This window comes from Aethina tumida, chromosome 5, assembly GCF_024364675.1.
Source record: "Aethina tumida isolate Nest 87 chromosome 5, icAetTumi1.1, whole genome shotgun sequence".
NCBI classification, from domain to species: domain Eukaryota; kingdom Metazoa; phylum Arthropoda; class Insecta; order Coleoptera; family Nitidulidae; genus Aethina; species Aethina tumida.
Genome location: NC_065439.1, coordinates 20,041,328 through 20,066,759, shown reverse-complemented (window position 1 = coordinate 20,066,759; position 25,432 = coordinate 20,041,328). Strand labels below are relative to the sequence as shown.

General features: G+C 29.9%; 2 protein-coding genes across 6 annotated transcripts in view; both read right to left on the bottom strand.

The window, feature by feature from the left end:
• Positions 1–1,831: 1,831 nt before the first annotated feature.
• On the bottom strand, positions 1,832–3,972 carry LOC109595478 (argininosuccinate lyase). The gene is made up of 6 exons (XM_020010830.2): positions 3,926–3,972; positions 2,925–3,469; positions 2,682–2,875; positions 2,286–2,629; positions 2,048–2,235; positions 1,832–1,993 (listed from the first exon to the last, which is right to left on the bottom strand). The coding sequence occupies exons 1-6, from the start codon at positions 3,926–3,928 to the stop codon at positions 1,858–1,860; spliced, it is 1,410 nt and encodes a 469-aa protein (XP_019866389.2). The 5' UTR covers positions 3,929–3,972; the 3' UTR covers positions 1,832–1,857.
• A 345-nt stretch (positions 3,973–4,317) lies between these two features.
• The window catches only part of LOC109595475 (uncharacterized), a 142,262-nt gene continuing 121,147 nt past the window's right edge, over positions 4,318–25,432 (bottom strand). For 3 of the 5 annotated variants that reach the window (XM_049968005.1, XM_049968004.1, XM_049968007.1), the window contains 7 exons: positions 13,164–13,406; positions 8,168–10,685; positions 7,141–7,680; positions 5,653–6,967; positions 5,455–5,597; positions 5,321–5,402; positions 4,318–4,695 (listed from right to left, as the gene is read on the bottom strand). In XM_049968005.1, the coding sequence (XP_049823962.1) occupies positions 4,650–4,695; positions 5,321–5,402; positions 5,455–5,597; positions 5,653–6,967; positions 7,141–7,680; positions 8,168–10,685; positions 13,164–13,406 (4,887 nt within the window). In that variant the 3' untranslated portion in view covers positions 4,318–4,649. The remainder of the gene's footprint in view (positions 4,696–5,320; positions 5,403–5,454; positions 5,598–5,652; positions 6,968–7,140; positions 7,681–8,167; positions 10,686–13,163; positions 13,407–25,432) is intronic. The other 2 variants (XM_049968006.1, XM_049968008.1) reach the window with 2 other exon arrangements.

Here is a 25,432-nt window from a genome sequence, read left to right as displayed (position 1 = left end):
TAATATATCCCTGTACATAAATCAGTCCAAGAAGAATTGAAGCATCTCCATATAACAAACTTTTTGTGTAGTTTTATCCCTGTAGGATAAACAGAACTTTTTTTATAAATTAAACATACACTTTGGTCTGTGATTAATTGAAAGTAAGCAAGTCAAAATTGGACACATTTTTAGTGGTAACTAGGATTTTTCTTGTAGGTCTCATGTTCTTGTACTAATTTCGATAAGTCTCATTTCCTCCAGTTTGGGTTTAATTTCAGTTGACGATAACATTGGATTGTTTTCTGACATTCGAATTATACTTTTATCGATTTTCTTTCAAGTTTTTCAGAAAAGTGAAAGGCCATAAAGTTAAAAAGGTACAATTTTGTGCTCTGAAAAATAAAAAAGTTTTTAAAGAATATAATTAGACTGATCATTTTCATAGTAGACCCAACAATAACAGAAAAAACAATGAACATTATAGGTACTGGCATCCAATTCAGTTAGTACTGCTCATATATTTAATATATTAGATACAGTAAATCTCTAATCTAAGTAATCAGTTTATATTTATGATATTTGACTAAGTATAATGTTTTAAATTGATTAAAACATCCTTAAGTAACGAACCACCTATGATAAGTAATTCGGCGGAATCCGATCGTCTCCGATTGCGGTTTATTAATTGTGCATTTCTCAAAACATTTACCATTCGTTTCTATGCCAACTAAAAGCTCATTACATCGAAATACAACAAATGTTATATTTTCCAGACAAACTATCAACGTTTTCAATCAACTTTCTGCAACATAAACAAACCGTTCATAACCAACGTGCCAATATTACTCTGAATAATTCATTTAATTACTTATATAACCCCAACACGGCCTATAAGTTGATAAACAAACTCGAATTTACGTAAAAACCGTCCTTGAATACAACAAAAGCTCGCCGATTTTCTGCCCCAATAGCAGCGGCGAAACGAGAGCGAATGATAATGAAAATGCTCGGTTGGGGAAAAGGTCATAGGACCATCCCTTGGTGACGCAATCGAGCACATGCCAACGGCTTACGTCATTCTAACGGCCAATGACGTCACCGTGAGTCATCCGTTCTTGACAAGGTGAAACTGTGGATGACGGGCGACTTTGCGATGGCCTTTTTTTTGCTAAGCCGATTATTTGTTTGTCGCGGGGGGGAACGTCAGTTCGGGAGACTTGTTGCATCTCGCTGGTTTTCCCTGTTTTAATTCAATATGCTTTAATTGTTTTGTCGTTGTTGGAATATTAAAGATATTTTGTTTTGGACTGTTCCAAATATTGATAATCATGAGATGATAATTGTTTGTTTATATAGGGAAGATTTATTAAATACTATTTAATCATAAGTAAATTCTTTTTGATATTGAATCATTTTTTTTAAAGTGTTCTAATGTATATAACACAGTACATTTATTAATTATATCTTTTAGTCGAGAACTATTTTGTTAGTTTGTTCTATAACAAATAATTTTCCACTAGTTTTCATATTTTTTTATTTTACACTATAATAAGTAATAATTTCAAGTAATTAAGTAGTAATTTCAATAATAATATTTTATATAAATGTATAAATTTAATACATTGTTATTGGAAACACCATTTACATTATCTTAAGAGTAATACTATATTTACGTCAATTGTTATTATCATTCATTTAAAATTCGCAATATTATTAGCATAAATATCTATTTTTATGTCTTCTTATCTCCCAAAGTTCGAATCGTGTATATGAGTATATGCAACCAACATTACAAAGCGTGTAATTCACGCATCATCACACGGGAATTGCGTAAATTGTAAACAAATAATTGAAACAAATTTTATTTATGTATCTTTATTCTTTAAGCCAATCATATAATTCATCAAGCTGTCTTAAAACACTTTGCTTGGCAGTTCCTCCAATGGCTTGATACTGTTCAATGCTGTTTTCATAGTTCCAAACTTTTCCTATATCCACACTGAAATGAGAACTAAACAAAAGATATTAACAACAATTATATTGTAGATTATAATATTTATTTTACCTGATTTCTTTCAGTTCCTCCAAAGTTAAGTCACATATGTTGACTTCTTTCTTTTCAGCTTCGGAAACAACTTTGCCAGCAATATGATGAGCCTCCCTGAAAGGCACACCTTTCCTAACCAAATAATAGGCAACGTCTGTAGCCAACATTTCGAAACTCAAGGCTGCCTTACATTTCCCTTGATTCACCTAAAATTGCTTTATTGTAACATTTTTTGAACATCATATTAAGATCATACTTTTAAAGTTTTTACTGTTCCTGTGGCTACCTCCAGTATTGATTTTAATTTGTCATAAGTAGAGAACATTACTTCCTTATCGCTTTGCAAGTCTTTGTTATACGTAGAAGGCAAACTTTTCAGGACCATCATAAAACTGCAGCACTGACCGAACAAACCTCCTCCAATTCCCCGGATCAGTTCCAAACTGTCCGGGTTCCGTTTCTGAGGCATCAAACTGCTGCCCGTTGAATACGAGTCGGCAATGGTAATAAATTCGAATTCTTTTGAGCTGTAAATAATGAGATCCTCCGCAAGTCTGCTCAAGTGAATTCCCACCATCGAAGCCCAAAACAAAAACTCAGCTAAAACATCAGTGTATTATATAAGTTTATGTTACGCAAAACACAAATATACCAATGAAATCCCTGTCGCTGACAGCCTGCATACTGTTACGCGTAATGTCGTCAAAGTACAAAGAAGCTGCCAGTTGCAATCGGTCAATATGGAACGGATTACCCGCTAGCGCTCCACTACCCAAGGGCATGACATTAACTAATTTTAAAATATCTTTCAGTCGGTCGCAGTCCTTCTTCAAACTCCAAGCGTGACTATAAATGCATTGTTATTGATATAAAATGCTATATTATATTGTAATACCTTAAAAGATAGTGGCTCCACCTGACAGGTTGAGCTCTTTGCAAATGTGTGTAACCAGGCATAATTATGTCTATTTCATGAGAAGATCTGTTAACTATTTCGACGATCAAATCTTTTAATTTCCTGCTCAAACATTCCAAATTCTTCTTTAACCACAGCTTCATGTCAGTTACAACTTGGTCGTTCCTGCTTCTTCCTACATGAAGTTTAGTAGCGGGTTCTCCAATAAGCTCCTTCAATCTTCTTTCGTTAGCCGTGTGGATGTCTTCATCACCATCTTTAATCAAGAATTCTTCATTATCCCACTCGATTTTTACTTTTTCCAACCCCTGGCAAATACTGATGGCTTCCTTTTCAGTAAGCAGATCTATTTTGAGTAAAGCTTGAGCATACGCTTGGCTCCCTTGTATATCTTCGCTGTACATTCTTTTGTCAAGTCCGATGGATGCATTAAGTTTTTCTAGAGCGGGATTTGTCGATTGGGTAAATCTTCCGCCCCACAGTTTAGACGCCGATTCTTTACCGTTTTCATGAGTTTCTTTGTCCTGAGATAATTAAATAAGTGTGCTAATTTTTAAATGATTCGGAAATACTAAGAGTTTAAGAATTTATCCATACCACAAATAAATTCGCATATTTCGTAAGGCAAAAGTTGTGCAATTATAGCGATGAAATAAATCAGAATAAATATATCGTTAAAAAATACTAACAAGAAGTTTTATTAATATCATTATTATGATTAAAGTAGACAAAGTATAGTAATTTTAAAAGAATATCGCATGTTCTATTAATATTTATGACAAATGATTTATTATTAGTAATGGACCTTTATGATACCTGTCCTGAATATAAATATGCAAAAAAATGGTATTTCATATAAACAATTGTATTGAAAATTTAATTGCAACATAAACATAATGAACGCTAATGTATTTCCCTTTGTAATAAAATTAAAGTGCTAAATTAATATCAAATATTTTAACATAATTAAATATGCGTACCATTTTAAAATTTTAGAGCACACACCAGTTGGAAGGAAAAGTATTCACTGGTAAATTCTATAAATTCTCACTTGTTAGTTAACTTATCAAAAGGTTAAAAGATAAGTCACCAGACAAATGATTTAATTGGGAAATATTAAAAAATCTGAAGATAAATATGCGTTATTAAAAAAATACAAATAATACAAGAAATTAAATTGTTTATATTCTCACTGTATGTAATTAATTACTAGGATGTTGCCAATAATGTTTTGTGGAAAATACCCAGGAACAACAGAAAAATTAATTCTTATCTGTTTTGTTCATGGTATAGTAATATTTATGTAAACATAATAATATTATGAATAGTTCTCTTAATTCCACACGAAAATAAAATAAAATAAAACAACGGGTATGAATTAAACGTTTATTCTGTAAACATCACAAAACCAAAGCAGTTTATAATCACAATTATTTGAGAATGTTAAGGAATAATAAATTATTACAATGAAACATTAAAAGATATTAAGCAAATTAAAGCATTATTTTTATACACTTATGTTATGCGGTATTCTCACAATCCATCAAAGGACCCTTGTTAAGGCCGCTGTCTGTCAAATATGACGGAAAAACTTACAAACTAATGTTTTTAGGAACTTACATGCTAACACGGCAGGAGTTTTTCGTATATTATAACTAAATTAAAAAACAAACAGTACATTTTATATAAAATTGAAGTTGTGGTCTAATGTCTTGTTCCTCCTTCTGAACGATGGCATTTTTTAATAGTCCTGGAAACAAAAATATATGACAGTTTGTTATAATTTAATTTAAAATTATTTGTAAACAGTTAATTTGATTCGGCAAAAATACATGCAGTTGACGTGCTACTTTTAATCGGTCAACCAAATATCAGTATCTACATTTCTATGTGGTTATTTGTGTTAGTATCTACTGTAGATATTCTTAACCAATCTACAACCAATTTTTAATTGTATTCCAGTTTTTTGGTTATACTACAATCATTAATTAGTAACTGGATAAATGTTCATATAAAATATAAAATTAAAGGTTATTTCATTTTTTGAGTTTATGTAAATTTATGTTCTAGTATAAAAATGTGTAACTTACTATGTGTCGTGATTGTCAGTTTTGTGTTCAAGACTGTAAGTCACTTTCACATTCATAAAAAATTGGAATTGTATGTGATAGAAGATAGAAGTGATAGAAAAACATTTTTATATGAACACAGTCTAAAAATACATTTAGTTTCAGAAAATAGATACTGATATTGTGTCTACCTATTATGTGTGTATTTTATTTGGTTTGTGATAGTGTCAAGAACATAAGCACGGACAATCGTCTGTCTGAGCTGCATGCATTTTCCTTCGTCTATTGCTACAAACTGGTACATACGCAGTCGAAGTCCTGTGAGTGGTTTCTTTTGAAGCACCAGTGCGACTCCTACTTTCTGCTCTTGAAGATGGCAAATTGACACCTAAAATCGACCACAATCATCTTAAATTGTATCTATAAAAACCTCAACCAACCTTTCGGCAATTCTCTTTTTTGTGGCATCTTTTTCTTGACATCCTCACTTTTGTGTCTACTTCTGTCTCTCGACTTTTCTGCAGTGCTACGTATAGTCGAAACAGCAGTTTTATGTCTGATTTCGGGTAAACTGTTCATAATCCTGGAATAGATATATTGATTAGCGCCCAATCCAAAGGTAAAATTCCCCAACTTACCTCTCATCGGTTTTCGCCTCCTCCTTCTTTCTCTGACCTGGTGATCTTTTATTAATTTCTAAACCATTACTCATAGTTAATTGGGTAGATTTGGTTTTTTTGATCAGTCTAGGTTTCCTTACTGGAGCCTCAATATTAGCAGAAATATCTTCTGAAGAACTACCATGTGATTGTAAAAGAGCTTCTCTGCTACTAGCTCTTTGCAGTCTTCTAGCTTTTGTTGTTTGTTTTACAGACACTGTGGAATCACTGGAGATTTTCTTTTTTGGTTTCTCTAAAGATGATTTCGTTACCAGAGGTTTTTTCTCAGGAGTCAATCTCCGTCTGTCCTTTGAAACACTTTCTATTGAAGAATTTGACGAATTACGTTTAAGTTTAGCCTTGGAGTTTGGAGGCTTTATTTTAGTTACAGCTTGGCTGTCTTGCTTCCAAGATTTTGTCTCGGAAATGGTCTCTAGTTGCTTGTGATTGTGTTCTTCATCAGAAGATAACCTGTTATGGGCATCTTCATCAGTGTAACCGTTCACTGCCTGCAAAATTTGATCGGCAGCTTTGGTTAACTCTTCCATAATAGTGTTATCAAACTCTTTCTGTGAGGAATATTTTCCTTTCTTTATAGCGTTCACATTCTCGTAAATAGGAGAAGTTTCTTTTTTAATTTCCGGTGATTTTCTACGTGGTTTTACTACTTTTATTTGAGCTTCTTGTGACTTATTGTAATGTTGTAGCAAGTCTGGTTTATCACTGAGTTTAGTTTCTTTACGTATCACAGCTTCTACAGGTTTCTTAGTCGGTCTTGGAGAAACGTTGACTCCAAAGTATGTCATTTCTGATTTCTTCGGCTGTCTAAGAACCATATCATGTTTCGTTTTAATGTCTGATACAGTCTTGAACTCTTTAGTGGGTGAATATCTACCATGTTTAACTGGCGATGCTCTGCCATTAACCAATGGCCTCGTTGGTGATACACCGTTTGTCATTGGCTTGGTAGGAGACCTTCTGCCTGTGACTTTTGCTGGTGAATGTCGACCATTTACCATTGGCTTGTTGGGAGTCAATCTTCCATTAGTATTTCTGGATTTATCCGTTTTCTCCGGATAATCAAATCCGTTCACATTTCGACCAACCAGAGATGGACTAGATAGTTTTTCGGCCGGAATTGCCGATTTTAAGTCGGGTCTTATAGTTGGGGCAGCTTTTCTTATCACTATTGGCGAGAATTTGTGTCTACTTAAGTTTACATTGTATTTCGTTGGTGGGTAATCAGTCGATTTGTTAGTATCTTGAGCAGGCTTCAAGTCATCCATTGGGGACTCTAAAATAAAAATATCAAAGTGATAAAGTTTATGTGTATAGAAACTTGTAATAAAATTAAATAGAGGACAAAATTTGTTAGTTACAAACACAGTGTTAGAAATTCATGTTAATTTTGTCCTTTATTTTTAATCAGCAACATTGGATACACAACGAAACATTTATAGTAAGTACCTTTTTCTATTTTCGTATTAGCTTTGAGATCATATCTTGACTGGTTTTCCTTAATGTTAGCCCTAGTTACAAAATTGCCTAGATTCTTCCGAGCACTCATCTTACTCCAACTACCAGACACAACACTGCTGTTATCATTTTCCAATCTAGACAATTCCCTTTCGGTAATTCGACTCATGAGTTGCTGGACTTCTTTGTCGGCATCACTATCGCTGTGAACATCATCGTAGAGCTTTCTTAGGGCTTCCAACTGTTGAGGAATCTTGCTTTCAGTCTCGTTGTCTTTTATGGTGTTTAGTATGAGCGAAGTAGACTTAAAACTATGGTTCTGAGATCGATCATATTTGGTGTAGGAGAAGACAGGCTTTTCCTGCTTTGTGACGGGTGGTGATGGTGATAAATCGATGGTGATCTTCGTAGTTGTGGTTGTGTTATTACGATCTTGTGTGGTGGTCATTTTGGAACACACCATGTGGTTTGAAGCTGAATCGTCTTTGCCGATTCGCACTACAAGGCCCTTATTGAGCAACTGTCTCGTGTCTGAAATTGACCACAATGTTAGTGACATTATTTGCCATTTATTAAAGGTCTTGATCAAATGTCTACTTTTATTATATTACAGGTTGGGTTATTTTTGTATTCAGCTGGGATTTTAGGCTACATATTTCAAATGGAAGTAACTATAATGCGAAGATTATCACTAATAATGTGGTCAACATGATTTACAATTCTAATGTACTAGTTAATAGCGAATAAACAACAGCAACTTCTACAAACTCAATCATGCACAAATAGAAAAAGGTACTTTCTACATACACGAATAGTAAACTACAAATATTATAATAAATATTATTAATACATAATAAATCAAACCACAACCTGTTAGAGAATAAGATTAATATATGATTACTACTACCTCTACTTCAAATAAAGTGCTTTTAAAGTTTGTTCTTGTTCTCTTTAAATAAATATCTCGATATTATAAATAGTTTTAGTTCAGATTCTACTTAAATCATGCAATTCTCACCTTTAGAACTGTCTGCTCTAGGCCAAGTAGGGTGTCTGTTGTTCTCCACATAGTTGTCACTTTCCACTACTGTGGCACCACCATTTCCAAAATTTACTTTCGTCGAATAACCCTTAATTTCACCGTTTTGCACATGATTTTCTTCAACTTGCTTTTCAGGAACGGACCACGAAGATCTTCTATTATCCCTTACCGGCGGTACCACTCTGATGCTCGAAAAACTATCCGAGTAATGATGTTCGCCGTCACTATGAATATCTTTCTTCGTCGGTCTTAAGTTCTTCAGAAGCTTCTGGAACTCTGGTGGATTTGAATCGCCATTGTAATATTTTTCCTCCTCGCTTTTCTCGTACGGAGAATTGTGAACGCTGACCGTTGATTTCCAAACGGGTGGGTCTTCCTTCTTCACCGGTCTTAATCTCACTCCCCACTTTCTGTTCTCCTCATCCGAATTTAAATCTGAAAACGGGGATTCACCCAAGTGATAGGGCTTCGGTTTAATGGGCTTGTTCTTTAAAATTCCCCTTATATTTTCGTTCTCCACAAACTCCTTCTTATCATTTTGATAATCGAGATGGTTGTTGCTGTTAGAATTCACAGTCACTATTCCAAATGCTGGTGGCACTCTCGACTGCACGTTCTCATAATCATTCGTCTCAACCTTTTCATTCACTTCATCTGTAACACCAAACATGGTCTTTTCGTAAGACGAATCGCCGAAATGAAGAACGGGTAAGCCATTCTTATTGTAGTCTTCAGTGATGTTGACAAGAGGACCAGAGTTTCTTCGGCGTCTTCTAAAATTGTTAGTGGGAGGAGGTTTTTCGTCAGTTTCCACAATGTTCACCTTGCCCGAATCAGCTGCAAAATGCACTTCTGTCTTACAGAACTCGACTTTTTTAGTTTTACGTGTGCCCGAAGTATCATCGTCATTTTCGATTGAGGCCAGATCAGATCTCTTGTACCTAGAGTCCAAATTCTTGGCGTATTTCGTATCGTCTACTGCTATGGAATGACGTTTAATATCCTTTTCGGGTTCATCATTCCAAGACAAGTCGATCACGTTATTGTTATTGTTTACAATAGGTATGGTTATGGTTGTGGATTTGGGCTTCCACTCATCCCCATTGTATAGAGCTCGTTTAGACCAGTTATTTTCCTCGTATTTATTATACAGGTTGTCTTCTTTGTTAAAGAGATTAGTCATTTTCTTAACACTACCAAAATTAATTCCGTTTTCCTTAATTGAATCATACGGTATGTATTTTGTTTCACTATCACTATTAACATCACTGCAATTATTTGACTCCTCCGCAAACTTTTTCATGGTAGTTGGCACCACGACTATTTCAGTGGACCTGCAAATGCCACTGTCGGTTGATGATTCCACGAAGTTTTTAGTTTTGTTAGATATAGAGTTAGATGATTCTTCGTGGGTGTGGACTTTTTCAAAGCCATAAGATTTTCTTCTATTGTACCAGTCGTCGCTTCTGTTATTGGAACTTCCATTCACAAATTTCGATCTAGATTCCAGACTGCCTGTTCCTGAAACAGGTTTCTTGTTGAGCATTGCCTCCATACCGAAAACATAGGACCGCACCCTTGAAGGGGCAGTTTTCTCACCCTGAGGCATTTCCGGTTGCGGTTTCTCCTCTGTGACTATGCCATCATCAACTTCCTCGTCTTTATTTGAATATATATCACTGGAAGGTGAGCTGGTACGCCTTAGCCTGCCTCGAACTTCTTGTAATGATTGCACGGTGACGAAGGAGTTCCGTTTTTCACGTTTTTTCGATGTGATTAACTTGACTTCGTCGTCCTCCAAATTGTCTTCGAGTGTTTTATCCGAATGTATACTGCTGGAGCTTGATATTGATTGGAGAATTTGATCTAACGCTTCGAGATCTATGCTGTTTCCCCTCAAGGCTGTGTTTAGACGTCGTCCTTTCTCGATGTCTTCCCGAATTTTTCTTACACTGCCGCTGTTTTCTGGCAGATCCGCAGGTTTTGCGACGTTTGGCTTATTCTGCTTGGGAAACTGCAACGATCTCCGTATTTTGGAACTCCTCCTCCAGTTCTGCAGTTGTTCGAGGTCCTCTAAGTCTTCGATGCTCTTGGTGGAAGAATCCTTATCAGGTGTGATTAGTATGTCTTCACTGCTAGTACTTTTCGTTCGTGTCAGATTCGTATGGCCGTTAACCGATCGATTATCGCTGGAAGAGACGCTCTCTATCTCGTATATTTCAACACTTCCATCACCACTTTCCCGCTCGTCTATGGGTGGCCGGGGCGATCTTCTTCCGAAGGCTTGTCTGACCGCCGACTCGTGGATCTGATGGCAGAGTCGCGATACTCTGTGGAGGTTCGTCGCAGCGGTCAAATGGACGTCCCTAAACAGATTGCTGGACTGGGTGGAGTCTTGTCTGTTTCTTTGACGGGTTGGCGGACGCCTACTGACACTTCTGCCCACAGAAGCCTTGGACTTCTCCGAGCTCAAATCCAGGGGATTTAGTGCGAGCTGAAAAAAATTAATTAGGGTTAAGTTTAATGATTGTAAAATAGGTTGATGCGAACAGGATTGTTAGGTTAATCTTTGAGTTAAAGTGTTTACTATTATTGACATAAGCATATAATCTATTCATTACAATAACACAAGGATAAATAACCTTGTTTGTATTGATTGTTCACACATGACAAATATTCAAACCAATTACTGCAAATTAGTCAGAAATAAATAAATTCTCTCATAAGCAGTTATTTGTTATTTGTATAAAACACCTGTAATTGTTTTGAAATTAATCGTTTTATATATCCAGATTTAAACTAACAATGTGATGTTTGTACATAAAATTTAGAATTAAAATTAAATCAAGGTAGAGGCAAATAACATAAATTATATTTCACTGTCCTTCGTTTAATTCTGAAATTAACGTTGCATAAGGAGCAGTACTAATTGTTGCTTCTAGGTATTGTTTTTATTGTTATTTCACTGTAGGTGTATACATAAAACTGCTTAACCATTCCATATTTGATCTTTCATATGGATAATTAAGTTGGGAAATCATTTGATTGTAAATTTTGTTGGTGCTGAAAACTTAATAAAAATGCTTTTCATGTAAGATTATTAACATGCACATTACGTATTTTTATATTCCGGGTTCATTTGCATATATACATACATAAAATTCAACCTTATACGTAGCTTGTTTTAACGATTTTTATAAATTTAATACGCAAAAATGTAACCACTTCTGCGAACGGCCACACGAGTCTTTGAACCCTAAACGTGCAATACATGTTTAAGCTTATCCGATAGATTTAAAATTGTCACAAGCGTTTTAAACGGGGTCAGTGCAGGTTGTCTAATGTCCAAATAATCAACGAATGTTTTCGACATGTAACTATCATTAAAACTATTATTGAAGACATGAATTGGGTTACTGGAAGAACAAACAATTCAAGTATTACAAATTTAATGACAGAAATGTAGACCACTTGTACGGTACAGTTAGGATTCCTCGTTAAAATACAATCACACAATTCATTAATTTTATTTAAGTTAGTATTATTTAGATGGATTCCCAGCAAAATTATATATTGATCGAGCAAAATGCGTCCAATGAGTTAATTAGTATAAGTTTCTTGAAGGTAACATGACCAATCGACAGAGTTATGACAAAGGAAGGTGACGAGAATTTCTAATGGGACAATGAATCATTGCATCAAGAGTTAGATGATTATTAATTATTATATTGGGTATAGTTTACTTTAATTTGTTTAACCTTCAAAATGTCATTACTTAGGTGTCAAACAATATATTTATAAATTTCTTCTAAGTGACTGTTGTGTTGTTGATTTTTTATTGAATGTTTCTATATATTTTCGCAAATTAAAATTGATAAGATTACTGAACTCTTTAGATTTCACGTATGCTAATTTATATTCATTAATATTGTGGGTGTTAGCAAGCCAGCCCACTTTTCAGTGTTAAGGCTCTCTTAAGATTTTCAAATGAATTGAGTCAGAACAATTCTCAGAAATTTTTCTTAGAAAATCAATATTTTATAGAAGCAATGTTGTTGCAATTCTCAGGATATGAGTAACATTGATAATTGTGCTAATTTCTCAACCATATTTTGAAATAATTTATTCAAATAATTTAGTTACCATAGTTTTTATTAAAATTATCAAATGGAACCATTAATGAAAATATAAAATTGTAATTTTATTTTTAAAGGTTAATTTTAAATTACCCTAACCTAATTTTATTTAACTTAACTATCCTAACGTAACCTAACCTAACTTAACCAAATATGTCCTATATAAAGTAAATTAAATAATTTTTAAGAATGTTCTCTAACGAAACCTTATAAATACAAAGTTCATTTATAGGGAAGAATCAAATTTTTCATTTCATTTAAATTTAAACTAAATTTTTATTATAATATACAAATATTTATTGTTTCTTGGTGGATTTTTATACCAAATTACGATTAGTTGTGACATTTAATATTAAAATATAAATATTTTGAAATAATTTATTAAAAAAATATAGTTATTGTAAAAGTTATTGAATGATTGATTTATAAAAATGTATGTGTAAATTATGTTTACTGTAGAATATAGAACTGAAATTATACTTTTAAAAACTTGTCTTAAATTATCTTAACCTAACTTTATCTAATTTGGTCAAAAATGTCCTAACCTTACCTGTTCTATCTAACCTAAGTTTTTATAAGAGACATTTTTCAAAATAAACTTTTAAAATACAAACTTCAATAGCAGGGGGATAATCGAAATTTTTGTGTGGGGATAAAATTCTAAAATATTTTTTAATTAATATTTAAGTTTGAATTAATTAAATAATATATTTATATTATTAATATAGAACATTCATTGTTTCCAAGTGTATTTTAGACGAGGTTGCGATTAGCTGTGACAATTAGCATTAAAATCGAAATACATTCGTACCGAGATAAAAATAATGGTGACTGACCTGCAGGTTTTCGAAGTCCCTGGCAATGTCTGGCGGTCCGTTTTCCCCGTTGGCGACGGGATTGGCGGCAATGGCCCCTGTCCCACCTCCACCCTTGTTCGTCCACCTGCTGCTGCTGACCGTGTGCGTCTTGATGACCTGCAGGTGTCCGCCGGGCACGCGGCTCTGGAACACCTCGAGCTGCCGTCTGGCCTGGGCCTGCAGTGAGCCGTCCGCGTCGGTCCGCGCTCGCGAATCCACTACCTGCAACCGGAGAACATACACCTAGAGTGCGGATCACGTGCCCGACCGACCGGTTGCCCGGTTGCAGTTTGGGGGAACTCAGGCGGACATCCGACCACCACCTAATCAATTGGAGGAAGGATGCACAAATGCCACTAACCAACTGAGTTAGATGGAATCTTCGGTTCAGGTTTGTGCAAGAAAAAAAAAAAGTTGCTCCGACTGGATTACTAATATGGACACTTGGTTTTGTCCTTTTAAGACAGAAGTTTAAATGCGACTATGGAGGTAACGGTTTTGTATAAATTGTTGCAAATCTCTTCCTAATTCTTTAGGTCCGATTAATCAGTTCATTCTTGGTCAACTTAGCCACTTCATCACAGTCTTATGCTGAAGTTTTGAAATAAACTATCAGAACACCAAAGAAACGCAGGAATCGAATAATTCAAATAATTAAAATCTAATTTCTATCTTATAATATAAATGATTTGCCATCTTGTAACATATTTTTACACCTTGAAATGATAAAGCAAAAACGCCAAGGAAGCGGTGCACTCATAGAATCTTATAATAATCATTAACGATAATCATAACGTCACAATTTGTACAGTCCCATGATTAAAAATTCGTTCAGCCCGTGAATTTTTCCTGGCCTTTTTTTACATTGTTTACGTGCAATTCCCACGCACGCGAACAATGCGTCGCAGTTTAAAAACCGATTAACGCATCCACTTTCACCCGTCTGATAAAACCGGTGTCCCGAAAATCGTGCGCGTCGCACGTAAAAATAATTGTCCGTTCAATCGTACCGAAGTCTGGCCGACGTGGGGGTCACCCACATGTTAGTTTTCTACCTACTTGCGTCCAATTGCCGCCGGTCAACAAAATCCGATGCATATTTCATAAAACGATCCCGTGATTTTAATGATGAGCCTTCGCTTAATGGAAATTATCGTGTCTGAAGGAATGCGATGCGATTTCGTGTTGTGGGTACGTTCGGTTCTTGGGAAAACACCTCATCTGAACCGAAATTGTTAAATGTGCATAAATTAAGTTCATTTTTTTAATTTATTATGAACTTCTGATTAAATTCGATTAAATTTTTCTTATTTTATGTCTCATCATTTTCCATGGTTAAACATTCTTAGAAATTTTTTGTTTTAATTTTTTATTTGTGCTTTCTTTTGGCTAACCATTGGTTTCCGGGAAACTTAATTTAGGTTTCTAAAGCTTAAATTTAAAATACAGTAGTGGACATTATTATAGCAACTTTTTAAAATGTTAACCATTTTAGTCATAACTCTTTTAGTTATTGTGAAATGTTAAAATAATTTTTTCCTCTATAAAATCTTTTACATCTTTCTGAGTTGAGTTGGACATAAATACAGCAACTTTAATTTCAAATTTTTTTTAATAATTAAATCTATTATTCAATTCAACAAACAAACATCGACACTTATAAAATTTATTTGTTTAATAATTTTTACCCATCTCCATTTTCCAAATATATGACATGTCTATATTCCTTCAAACTTCTTGTATTGATATGATGACTTTCTTTAAATGTATCAAATTTTTATGTAGAGTTGATGTCTGAAGATTGAGACTGGCAATATGTCCCTGTATATAAATCAGTCTAAGGGGGATTACTTCAGAAGAATTGAGGCATCCCCATTGCAACCACCTTGTTTCACTGTAGGTTTCACAAACTTTTTGTGTAATTTTACCCCTGTGAACTGTTTTACATAAGCATAAAAATGATGGCTAATTTTATATATACTTAATTTAAATCTACTAAAAACTACTCGTTTCTACTGTTTTGTGGTTTAGTGAATGTGATCCTAAACAAGTCAAAATTATTAATTGAAATCTGAGCTTTTCTTGTAGGTTGGGGTCAAACAAACCCCCATCCACATCTTCTCACTGTCCTTGAACAAATTTCAGCAAGTCCCATTTCCTGACTGTAATTTCAGTTGACGATAATTGTTTTTTAACATTCAAACTATGCAGTTATCGACTTCCTTTAAAGTTTAAAGAATTACATTGGCAGGTAATCAGGATGTAAAATTCTTTTATAGGATTCGACTTTTATGTCCATGTTATTCCACCAATTTTTTTATAAAATCCAATACATGAAGCCTCACATATATTACATCTATTGCCACTTTGATTTGGGCATGGGATATTGCTTAATTATTTCGTTGATAGTGTTCGTTGTTTGTTGATGTGTTAGTTGTTCGTTGAAGTGTTACTTTAAGCTGATTTTTGGACTCATAAAACAATTTTGTACGAATTGTAGCACTTGAATACACCGTACAACTCACAACATATTTTAAATATAATGTAAAAATAGATAAATAAATAAATAAATAAATAAGTAAATAATTAAACAAATAAATAACATAGTCAGAAAGATCATAATAAAAGTTCAAATAATGACTACAAATTAATAATGTTATTAAATAAATGTAATAATTTAATAAATAATTTAATTAAGCACACTTTGTTTTATTTTCTTTATTTTTTGCTATTTGTATTCAAACAAACAAAAATTATAAATAAAAAATAATGAAGTATTATTAGTAATAAAAAAACATTAATAATTACTATTTTGTTGACTTTGTAATTTGATAAAATCTAAAATACCGGAAACGTCTGGGTGTTACGACACTTTTTTAAATACACACATTTACATCATTTTAAACGTTACCTACAGTAGGTGTAAAACATCACCTCCACAATTATTTCAACAAATTTTCAAACAGCTGTCTTGATATTTTGTAACTGCAATAAGGAAAAGTACCATCAACAAAAACACATTCCAATAAATTTAAACAAATTAACATTCACATCTCACACTGACATTCTTTAATGTGACTCAACAATGAAAACACAAATAGTTAAGATTTAATACATTTAAATACAAAATATATCTGAAATGCATCTAAATATAAGGGCAGGAGGATAATGAAGAAAATCTAAATAAATTTCACCATTTTTTTTATATAAAAAAAAGTTTATTTCATTGAAATTTATACACGATTAGGGTGTTGGTTATGAAAATACAAGAAAAATGACAATTTTTAAAATGTAAATTTGAGAGGTTGTACCTTTTTTCAGGAGATACTGTAGAAAAACATTTATTCAGAATTTCTTCAATATCTGACTTTTCTCCTTGCTTTCAAATTTTGACCACTTATTTTAGAAATACCTTACAGATTCAAAAGTGATTAATTACTCTATTATATTTTCTGAAGAAAGAAAAAATGTCATACACTGTAATATATATTTTCAATAAATTGTTTCAATTTAAAAGTCGAATATCATAGTAAGAATATTCAGTTTCTTTGGATGAAAACACTTGAACAATAAACAAAAATTTCCCAGAACAAAATCGAAGCGTGAAAGATGAAAAGGCACGAAAATGGGCAAGAAGGTGTGAAGGTTACGTAGACGGTTATCGGGCACCATCATCATCAGTCTTCGAGCGTTTTTCCTCGCGTATTCCCGTAATTAAGACAAGGCTGTGATGGTAGAGTGGCCACTTAGATCATCGCTCAGTTCAATGCTGAATCGTTTTGCACCCCAATAAACCAGATGATTTCTGTTGTTAACACAGACGAACACTGTTGCAAGTCATTGTTTGGTTACACTTGTGATTTTGTCCGTGATAAACGTTGGGGGATTGACAGTAAAAATATATGTTAAACTACGATACAATGGACATTAATATTTGATGATGTTCCGGCGGTGTGGTTTTCGTCTTGTTTTCAAAGCGGCGTATGTCCATTTTAGGAAGGCAGTCTAAACACTGATATATGCATCGTGGCGTTTAAAACACCCACCACGTTGACAATTTATTTTGTCTTCGATAATAACGTCTATATGCGTTTCGAATTAAATCGCCCCTATCTATCCACCTTTGGTTGGGCAACGTCGATTATTTTTTCGTTTCGAAACGCGAAATTATCTAATTAAACAAATGCCGCTGATTTTGTAGGTGTTGCGGCCGAGTGGTAAAAAGCCAAGAACTTATTGTGCTAAAGTGGAGTGAAATTATGGTCGTAAATTTGTGCGAAGCTTTTATGTATAATTTATGGAGTTGGACAACCCTTTTGTGGACTGTTACAAGCTTTGGCCGAAGACCGACCGTAAAACACGTTTATGTTCTCGTAAAATGTCTGACTTTGAACTGTGTTTATCCTGCTGTCTATTCAAAGAATTAATTTACTCATAAAATACTATTTATTTATCTTTTCGAATATTAAAATCGTTTTTAAATTTATAAAAGCTTTAGTCCTGATTTGAAATTCCCTAACTCGATTGAATTTGGTTTCTGAATGTGATCTTCAAAGTCGAATTTTTAGAAAGGAGTTTCTAATTCTGATAGACGACAGATTTTGACAGATTCTTCAGTACAGACATTCCATAAATAATAATTTAGAATAGTCAATGTTATTTTGAAACAACCTAAAAAGTTCTAAAAGTTTTACTCTTTTAGTGTTTAATCTGTTACCACCATATTATTTAAGACACTTAATAAAAAGAATATAACGAATAAATATTGAAATATCTTAAATGACACTTTAATTGGAAAATTGTAAAGAAAAATTAACTTTTCCTTTAAATCAGGGGTTTGAACTCCCTATTTGCCATCTAAGAAACTAAGAATATTTTCTTTGTGTTTTCCGGGTCACTCTTATTAATAATTCTTTTTGTTTTATTCTTTGTAAACATCTACTGAATTTAAAAATTTTATTTATAAAACTATTTTTATTTTATTGTTTTGAGAAAAAATTGTTATATAAATAAAGATGAATTTAGTATTATTGAATTAAAATTAAATTAATAAAATATACAATAATTAATTAAAAATAGAATTTTAAATTAATTCAGTAATTCTTAAAAGATATTATCGTTGTAATTTATAGCTTTTGTTCCTTCTCAGTTCCTATTAATTAATCTTTAATGCATTTTTTAGTGTTGGTGATCTGTTTTAAAGCCTTTGTTCCTTTCCTCTAATTAATAGTAAAAAAAATATTTTAACTTAATGTTACATATTTGAAAAACACTTTGAGTAATTCCTTTTATAGTATTTAGATCAAAAGTTCAGATATACTCAACCACATCTAAGATTTTATATTCTTTTTTATCTATTTCTATTAATAGTTTCTATTAATTAATCTTTAATGCATTTTTTGTTAGTGGTAGTGACAATTGATCTGTTTTACGATTTTTTTCCTTCCTGCCATTTAATTGTAGTTAAAATATTTTAGTTTGATGTTACAAATTTGAAAAACACTTTTTAACGGTGCTTTTTAAAGTATTAAGTCCAAAATTTTAGTTATACCGGACAACATCTTAAAGATAATAATATCTAATGTTGAGATTATTTTTTGTCTTTTGTTTATTTCTATTAATAGATCCAATTAAAAACCATTTTTTTAGTGACAATTGATCTGTCTTAAGGTACTTTTTCTTTCCCATCAATTAATTATGGTTAAAATTTGAGAAATACTTTAAATAGTGCTTTTTAAAGTATTTTGTTCAGAAATTCAGTTATACCGGTTCACATCTTAATAATATCTAATGTTGAGATTATATTTTGTCTATTTTTATCAATAGTCCCTATTAATAATCTTTAATGCATTTTTTTGTTAGTGTTAGACACAGTTGACCTGTCTTAAGACTTCTTTCCTTCCCATCGATTAATTGTAGATAAAAAATTTTAGTTTTATGTTACAAATTTGAAAAATACCACTTTTTGACAGTGCTTTTTAAAGTATTTAGTCTAAAATTTCAGTTACACCGAACCACATCTTAAGCATAATAATATCTAGTGTTGAGATTATATTTTGCCTTTTATTTCTATTAATAGTCCCTATTAATAATTTTTAATGTATTTTTTGTTAGTGTTAGTGACATTGTATCTGTCTTAATGTTTTTCCCTTCCCACCACTTGTAGATAAAATATTTTAATTTGATGTTACTAATTTTTTAAAATATAGTGCTTAATAGTGCTTTTTAAAGTATTCAGTCAAAAATTTCAGATTTACTTTAAAGATAATAGTAATCTAATGTTTAGTTAATATTTTATCTGTTGTCTATTTATATTAATGCTTCTTATTATTAATCTTTAAAACATTGTTTTGTTAGTATTAGAGACAGTTGACATGTCTTAAGACATTTTTCCTTCCCTTCATTAAATATAGTTAAAATATTTTGGTTTAATGTTACATATTTGATAGAGGCTTTGATTTTTATAGTATTTAGTTCAATCAATCAATCAATTACATCATATCTTAAGTAAAATAATGTAGAAATTTTATAGTATTTTCTTTTTTGTTTCTAAATAGTGTATCTGAATATTTCTCTAAGATATATGTATATATTACCCATAAAATTTCCAACAATATTTTATTTTCCTCTAGTAAATTACCTTATTTCATGCACATTTTCACACAGATGCGTAATAATTTATAATCAGTAACAGGTTCTAAATAATTTTCATATAAATTTACAAAATAATTTATCAACATTATTCGTTGTTTGCTACGGTAATAAATTCGTAATATACTATAAAATTTAGTACCGTGTCAAACGAGCTTAAAACAAGTTATAAACTATTGCAAATTTCTAAACTATATACGTATGGTACGATGGAAAAAAAATGTCGGCAAAATTAATATTCAAATCCGTCGATAAACTTCGTTTTCTTTTGCCGATAAATAAAATATTCAGTTAATATTGCAACTCCTCGTACACAAATCATGTTGTTATGCATGACTATCCTGGTTAATCAATGTATTTAAAACAACTTAAATAGGTTGTAAAATCCGAAGAATTTTAATTTGCCACTTGCAACGAACGAAATTGAGTAGGTCAAGAGAATCACGAATTAATTTATTGTAAATTGAATTAAGCGCCCCGAGTGTTTTCCTCATAATACGGTAACGTGTTATTATTACAGAATCTGTAATTATCTCTTTACCGACTCTAATTCACAATCAATCAGCCGATAATATCGATCCGCCAATCGGCGATTTAATCGGAAAATTTAAATTAACGATATCGAACGGGCACGGGGAGCAAAAAAAAAAAATGCGTGATAGGTTTATGGTAACGCGAACACACATTTTTCGGTTTGTCGAATGATTGATCGAACTACTTCGGCACAATCAATATTCCGTGCATGCAATTTTTACACTGACCCAATACATTTATTAAGTAGTTTATGTAATGTCTATGTAAATTCGCGGAGATTTATTAGTTGACGACATGCATACACAATATAATTTATGTGTAATAAGCTGTTGACCAGGGTAATATATGTTTTAAAAACGTGGCGAATGCGCAAATCTTTATAATTATAGTGTACTACTAATTTTTTCTAAGTATTTTTTTTTACTAAAAATTATTATTTTTCATTAAAATTTTGTGTTAATAGTAACCATAAAAGAAGAAATGTTTTGGCACAATAAATTATCAAATATCAAATATAATTAACAAAAAATTAATTAATTTTTATAAGTAATTATAATTTATGTAAGTTTTTGTTTATTATAGTGTCCTGGAATACAAAATTTAATTTATTTAAAATAATAATAATAATTTTTAAATATTAAAAATATCTTTGAATTAATTTTTTTTGTTTCAAAACAAAACTATTCGTTAATTAAGTTATATTTTTTATTTATCGTTTTAAAGCTTAATATTGTAAATTTTTTTATAAGTATTTATAATTTATAAAAGATTTTGTTTATTATAATGTCCTTGAATAAAAAATTTAATTTATTTGAAATAATAATAATTTTTAAATATTAAAAATATTTTAAAAGTATTTGTAATTTATATAAGATTTTGTTTATTATAATGTCCTTGAATACAAAATTTAATTTATTTGAAATAATAATAATAATAATAATAATTTTTAAATATTAGAAATATCTTTGAATTAATTTTTTTTATCGATATATAAAAAATTATTTGTAATTTATCTAAGAATTTTTTTACTATTATTTTCGTTTCAAAACAAAACTATTCGTTAATTAAGTTATATTTTTTAGTTATCGTTTTAAAGCTTAATATTGTAATATATATTAAATTAATTTCTTCTAAAAATGTTTGTCATTTAAGTTAATATGTAATGTATTTTTAAAATTAGAATTAAAAATAACAATAATATCAATTTTACATAAAAATTAATATTTATTTTTTTAAAACCAATTTTATAAAAAAATACTCATTATTTTAAAGAAACTGGGCTTGGTTTTTTTAATTAAAATTTAAAATTAAAAATGAAAATTAATTATCATTATTTTTCAAAGCAATTTTATAAAAAAGTTATTTGTTATTTAAATAATAATTGTTTTTTCTTTTAAATATTAATATTACAATTTGTTTAAATTAATTTCATCTAAAAATTTTTGTTAAAAGAAAGAAACTGGACTGAAATTAAAAATAACAAAAATATTATTTAAAAAAATATTTTAAAAATATTGTTTCAATTAAAATTTTATATTCAAAATAAAAATTAATTATCGTTTTTTCAGGGTAATTTATTAAAAAAATGTACGTTATTTAAATAATATATATTGTTTATTGTTTTAAAACTTCACATTGTAATTTATTTAAGTTAATATCTTCTAAAATATTTGTTATTTAAATTAATAAGTAATATGTTTTTAGAATCACAATTAAAAATAACAAATATATCAATTTTGTAAATAAACGTTTATGATTATTTTAAAGAATCTGGACTGAAATTAAAAATAACAAAACTGTTATTTAAAAAAATATTATTTCAGCTAAAATTTTACATTAAAGAATAAAATTAATTATAATTTTTACAGAGTAATTTTTTAAAAAAACTTCGTTATTTATATTATAATATTTTTTATATTCTTTTAATTAATTTTTTTTAGTAAAAATAATAATATTTTCAAAGCTATTTTATAAAAAATTAAATTAAAAAAATAATTAAATAATGTATTTAAATTAATTTCAATAATAATAAAAATATATTTTTAGCATTAGAATTAAAAATTAAAAATAATCAAAATATTAATTAGAAATAATATTCTTTTAAATATAAATTTACAATAAAAATAAAAATTTAATTATTTTTTCTCAAAGTATTTTTATAAAAAAATATTTATTATTTAAATAATACTTTGGTTTATTGTTTTAAAATGTATTTTTAAAATTAGCATTACTAATAATTTTCATATTAATATTATTACTCTAATTTTATAAAAAAATATTTGAAATTAAAATATATATTACTTTGTTTTTAAAATAAAAAAATGTCGATATTGAAAAAATATTAAAAATACTTTTTAAATAAAATTTATTTTGGAAATAAAAATTAATTACTTTTAAAAGCAATTTTATAAAAAATAATTTGTATATTTGTAAAAATATCTTTTACTGAAGATTTTACGTCAATAATAAAAATATATATAATTTTTTTCAAAGCAATTTTATGAAAAATTACCGACAATTTAAAATATTTTATTTTTAAAATTAATATTAAAATTTGTTAAGAAAAAAAAAGTCTAAAAATATTTTTCAAAAAATATATATATTAGAAAAAGGATTAAAATATTTTTTAATTAAAATTTAGTAATTAAATTAGTTTTTAATTTATATTTTTTTTATTTTTTGTTGGAATTAAAATTAAGAAAAAATGTCAATATTTTAAAAAATATAAATATCTTTTTGTAACTGTAATTTATTTAAATTTCTTCTAAAAATATATTAAAAGTACTAATACAAATTATTATTATTATTTTTAAATTATTTGTAATTTAATATTTTTGTTTCTAGTTTTATTAATTAATGTATTTAAAATTATTTGAAATTTATTGTTTAAACAACTTTGATGGAATTACTATGGTCTAAACAACATTATCAATTGCTTAACACTCCTACAAAATATTAAAAGTATTTCAAGAGATATTAATGACTAACTCTATAGTTGAATGATTATTATTAGCTATTCAGCTTTTTTTAAATAAAAAGACAGCGTTATATCATGCTAAAATTACATAATTTTAAGGGAAAACGTCTAGAAAGCAACGAGTTGCGCCCAACACGATTTTATCGATACTGTGTCGGTCGTCATTGTTGTCCGACGTCTAAGTTCAATATTGATGCAATTAGTTCCCATTATGCTGCGACCACGAAATGTCAAAGGTAGACAGGAAGGCAACGCTCAACAAAATATCATAATAAAAGTGTAACAACGGTTTTAATGAAATATTTATCAGGTCATGCAATTATATCGGATTTCTCCATTGAACACAGCCGCTTATTGTTAATGCACTGGCGGGCGTGAGGTTCGCGCTTTTCAATCAGGAAACGATAGACGAAAAAAATAATTCGCAACGTTCAATTTTTGCTCACCGACAGAAAAAAAAAGGTGCATCGAAGCACCACAGCAGTACTTTCTACCGACATCACAGAACCGGTGCACCGTTGCAACGGGGCCCCGATAAATCGTCGTTTTCTATTAATAAAGAAGCGTAGTACGTCGGTAAACCGTGTAAAACAATATAACGTCATCGGCAACTTTATGACGGTCGTGTCGACGCCATTATCATGATCTCGACACACACACACGGACCGCCGACGTCCGTGCGAACTCCGACCTCATCCAGTCCCAGGTCTCGCAAAACAATCGGCGGTCGCATCGCATAAAGTTGTGACCGTTAAACGAACGCACATATAACAATCTAATTAACAATGCAACAGCGTAACACGTAACAATGGTGCTCGGAAAAAATAGGTCGGTGAGTGAGTTTTATCCGTCGATCAGGAAACGTCGATTCCGATACGGATACGTCGGTGGTGTAGGAACATGAAAAAATGTTGTAGAGCTGCTTTGTGCGATATAAAATCGACAACAGAACTATTGTGGCATTTAAGGTTGCGGATGGTTTTTTAGAAAAAAACGTAACTGTGACCTGTGTGGGTCGCAATGACAGTTTCACTTTCGCCATACCGGCGATCCAGCATACTGACTTTGTGATTCAACAGGGATTTCACATAACACAATTTCTTTTCTCGTTTTGTTTTTTATTAAGGACCATTTGGATTTTTTTAATTTAAATTCTCTTGATCAAGTTTTTTATTGTGACATACTGGGTTATAATCCTTCAGAATTTTATCATGATTTAGTTTGTATAGTTCAAAATTACAAAAAAAAAAATAAAATTTAACATAAATTGATAAAACTTTTTTTTTTTAATTAAAATTATTAAAAGTTAAAATATTTAACATAAGCAATAATATAAATTAATTTCTAATTTATAATTAAAATAAATAATAAAATTTAAATTAAAAAAAAATAAAATATTTAATATTAAATTAAAAAAATAAAATATTTTATTTACATTTAAAAAATAAAATATTTTATTTACATTTAAAAAGACATAATAAAATATTTACTTGAAATTGAAAAAATAATTTTATTATTATTATATATTATTATACAAAAAAAAATTAAATATTTAATTTAAATTGATAAAACATTAAAATTTTTAATTAAAATTACTAAAAGTTAAAATATTTTGCATAAGAAATAATATAAATTAAATAAATTTCTAATTTCTAATCAAAATAAATAATAAAATTTAAATTAAAAAAATATAAAATATTTTATTAATTTTAAATTTAAAAAAAAATATGATATTTAATCTAATGTAAAACAAAATATTTTATTTAAAATTAAAAAAATAAAATATTTAATACTAAATTAAAAAATAAGAAATATATAATTTGAATTAAAAAAAAAAATAAAATATTTTATTTACATTTAAAAAGACATTAAAAAAATATTTGATTTGTATTAAAAACAATTAAAATATTTACTTGAAATGAAATAAAAAAAATAATAATAAAATTAAATATTTAATTTAAATTGATAAAACATTAAAATTTTTAATTAAAATTACTAAAAGTTAAAATATTTAACATAAGAAATAATATAAATTAAATAAATTTGTAATTTATAATTAAAGTAAATAATAAAATTTAAATTAAAA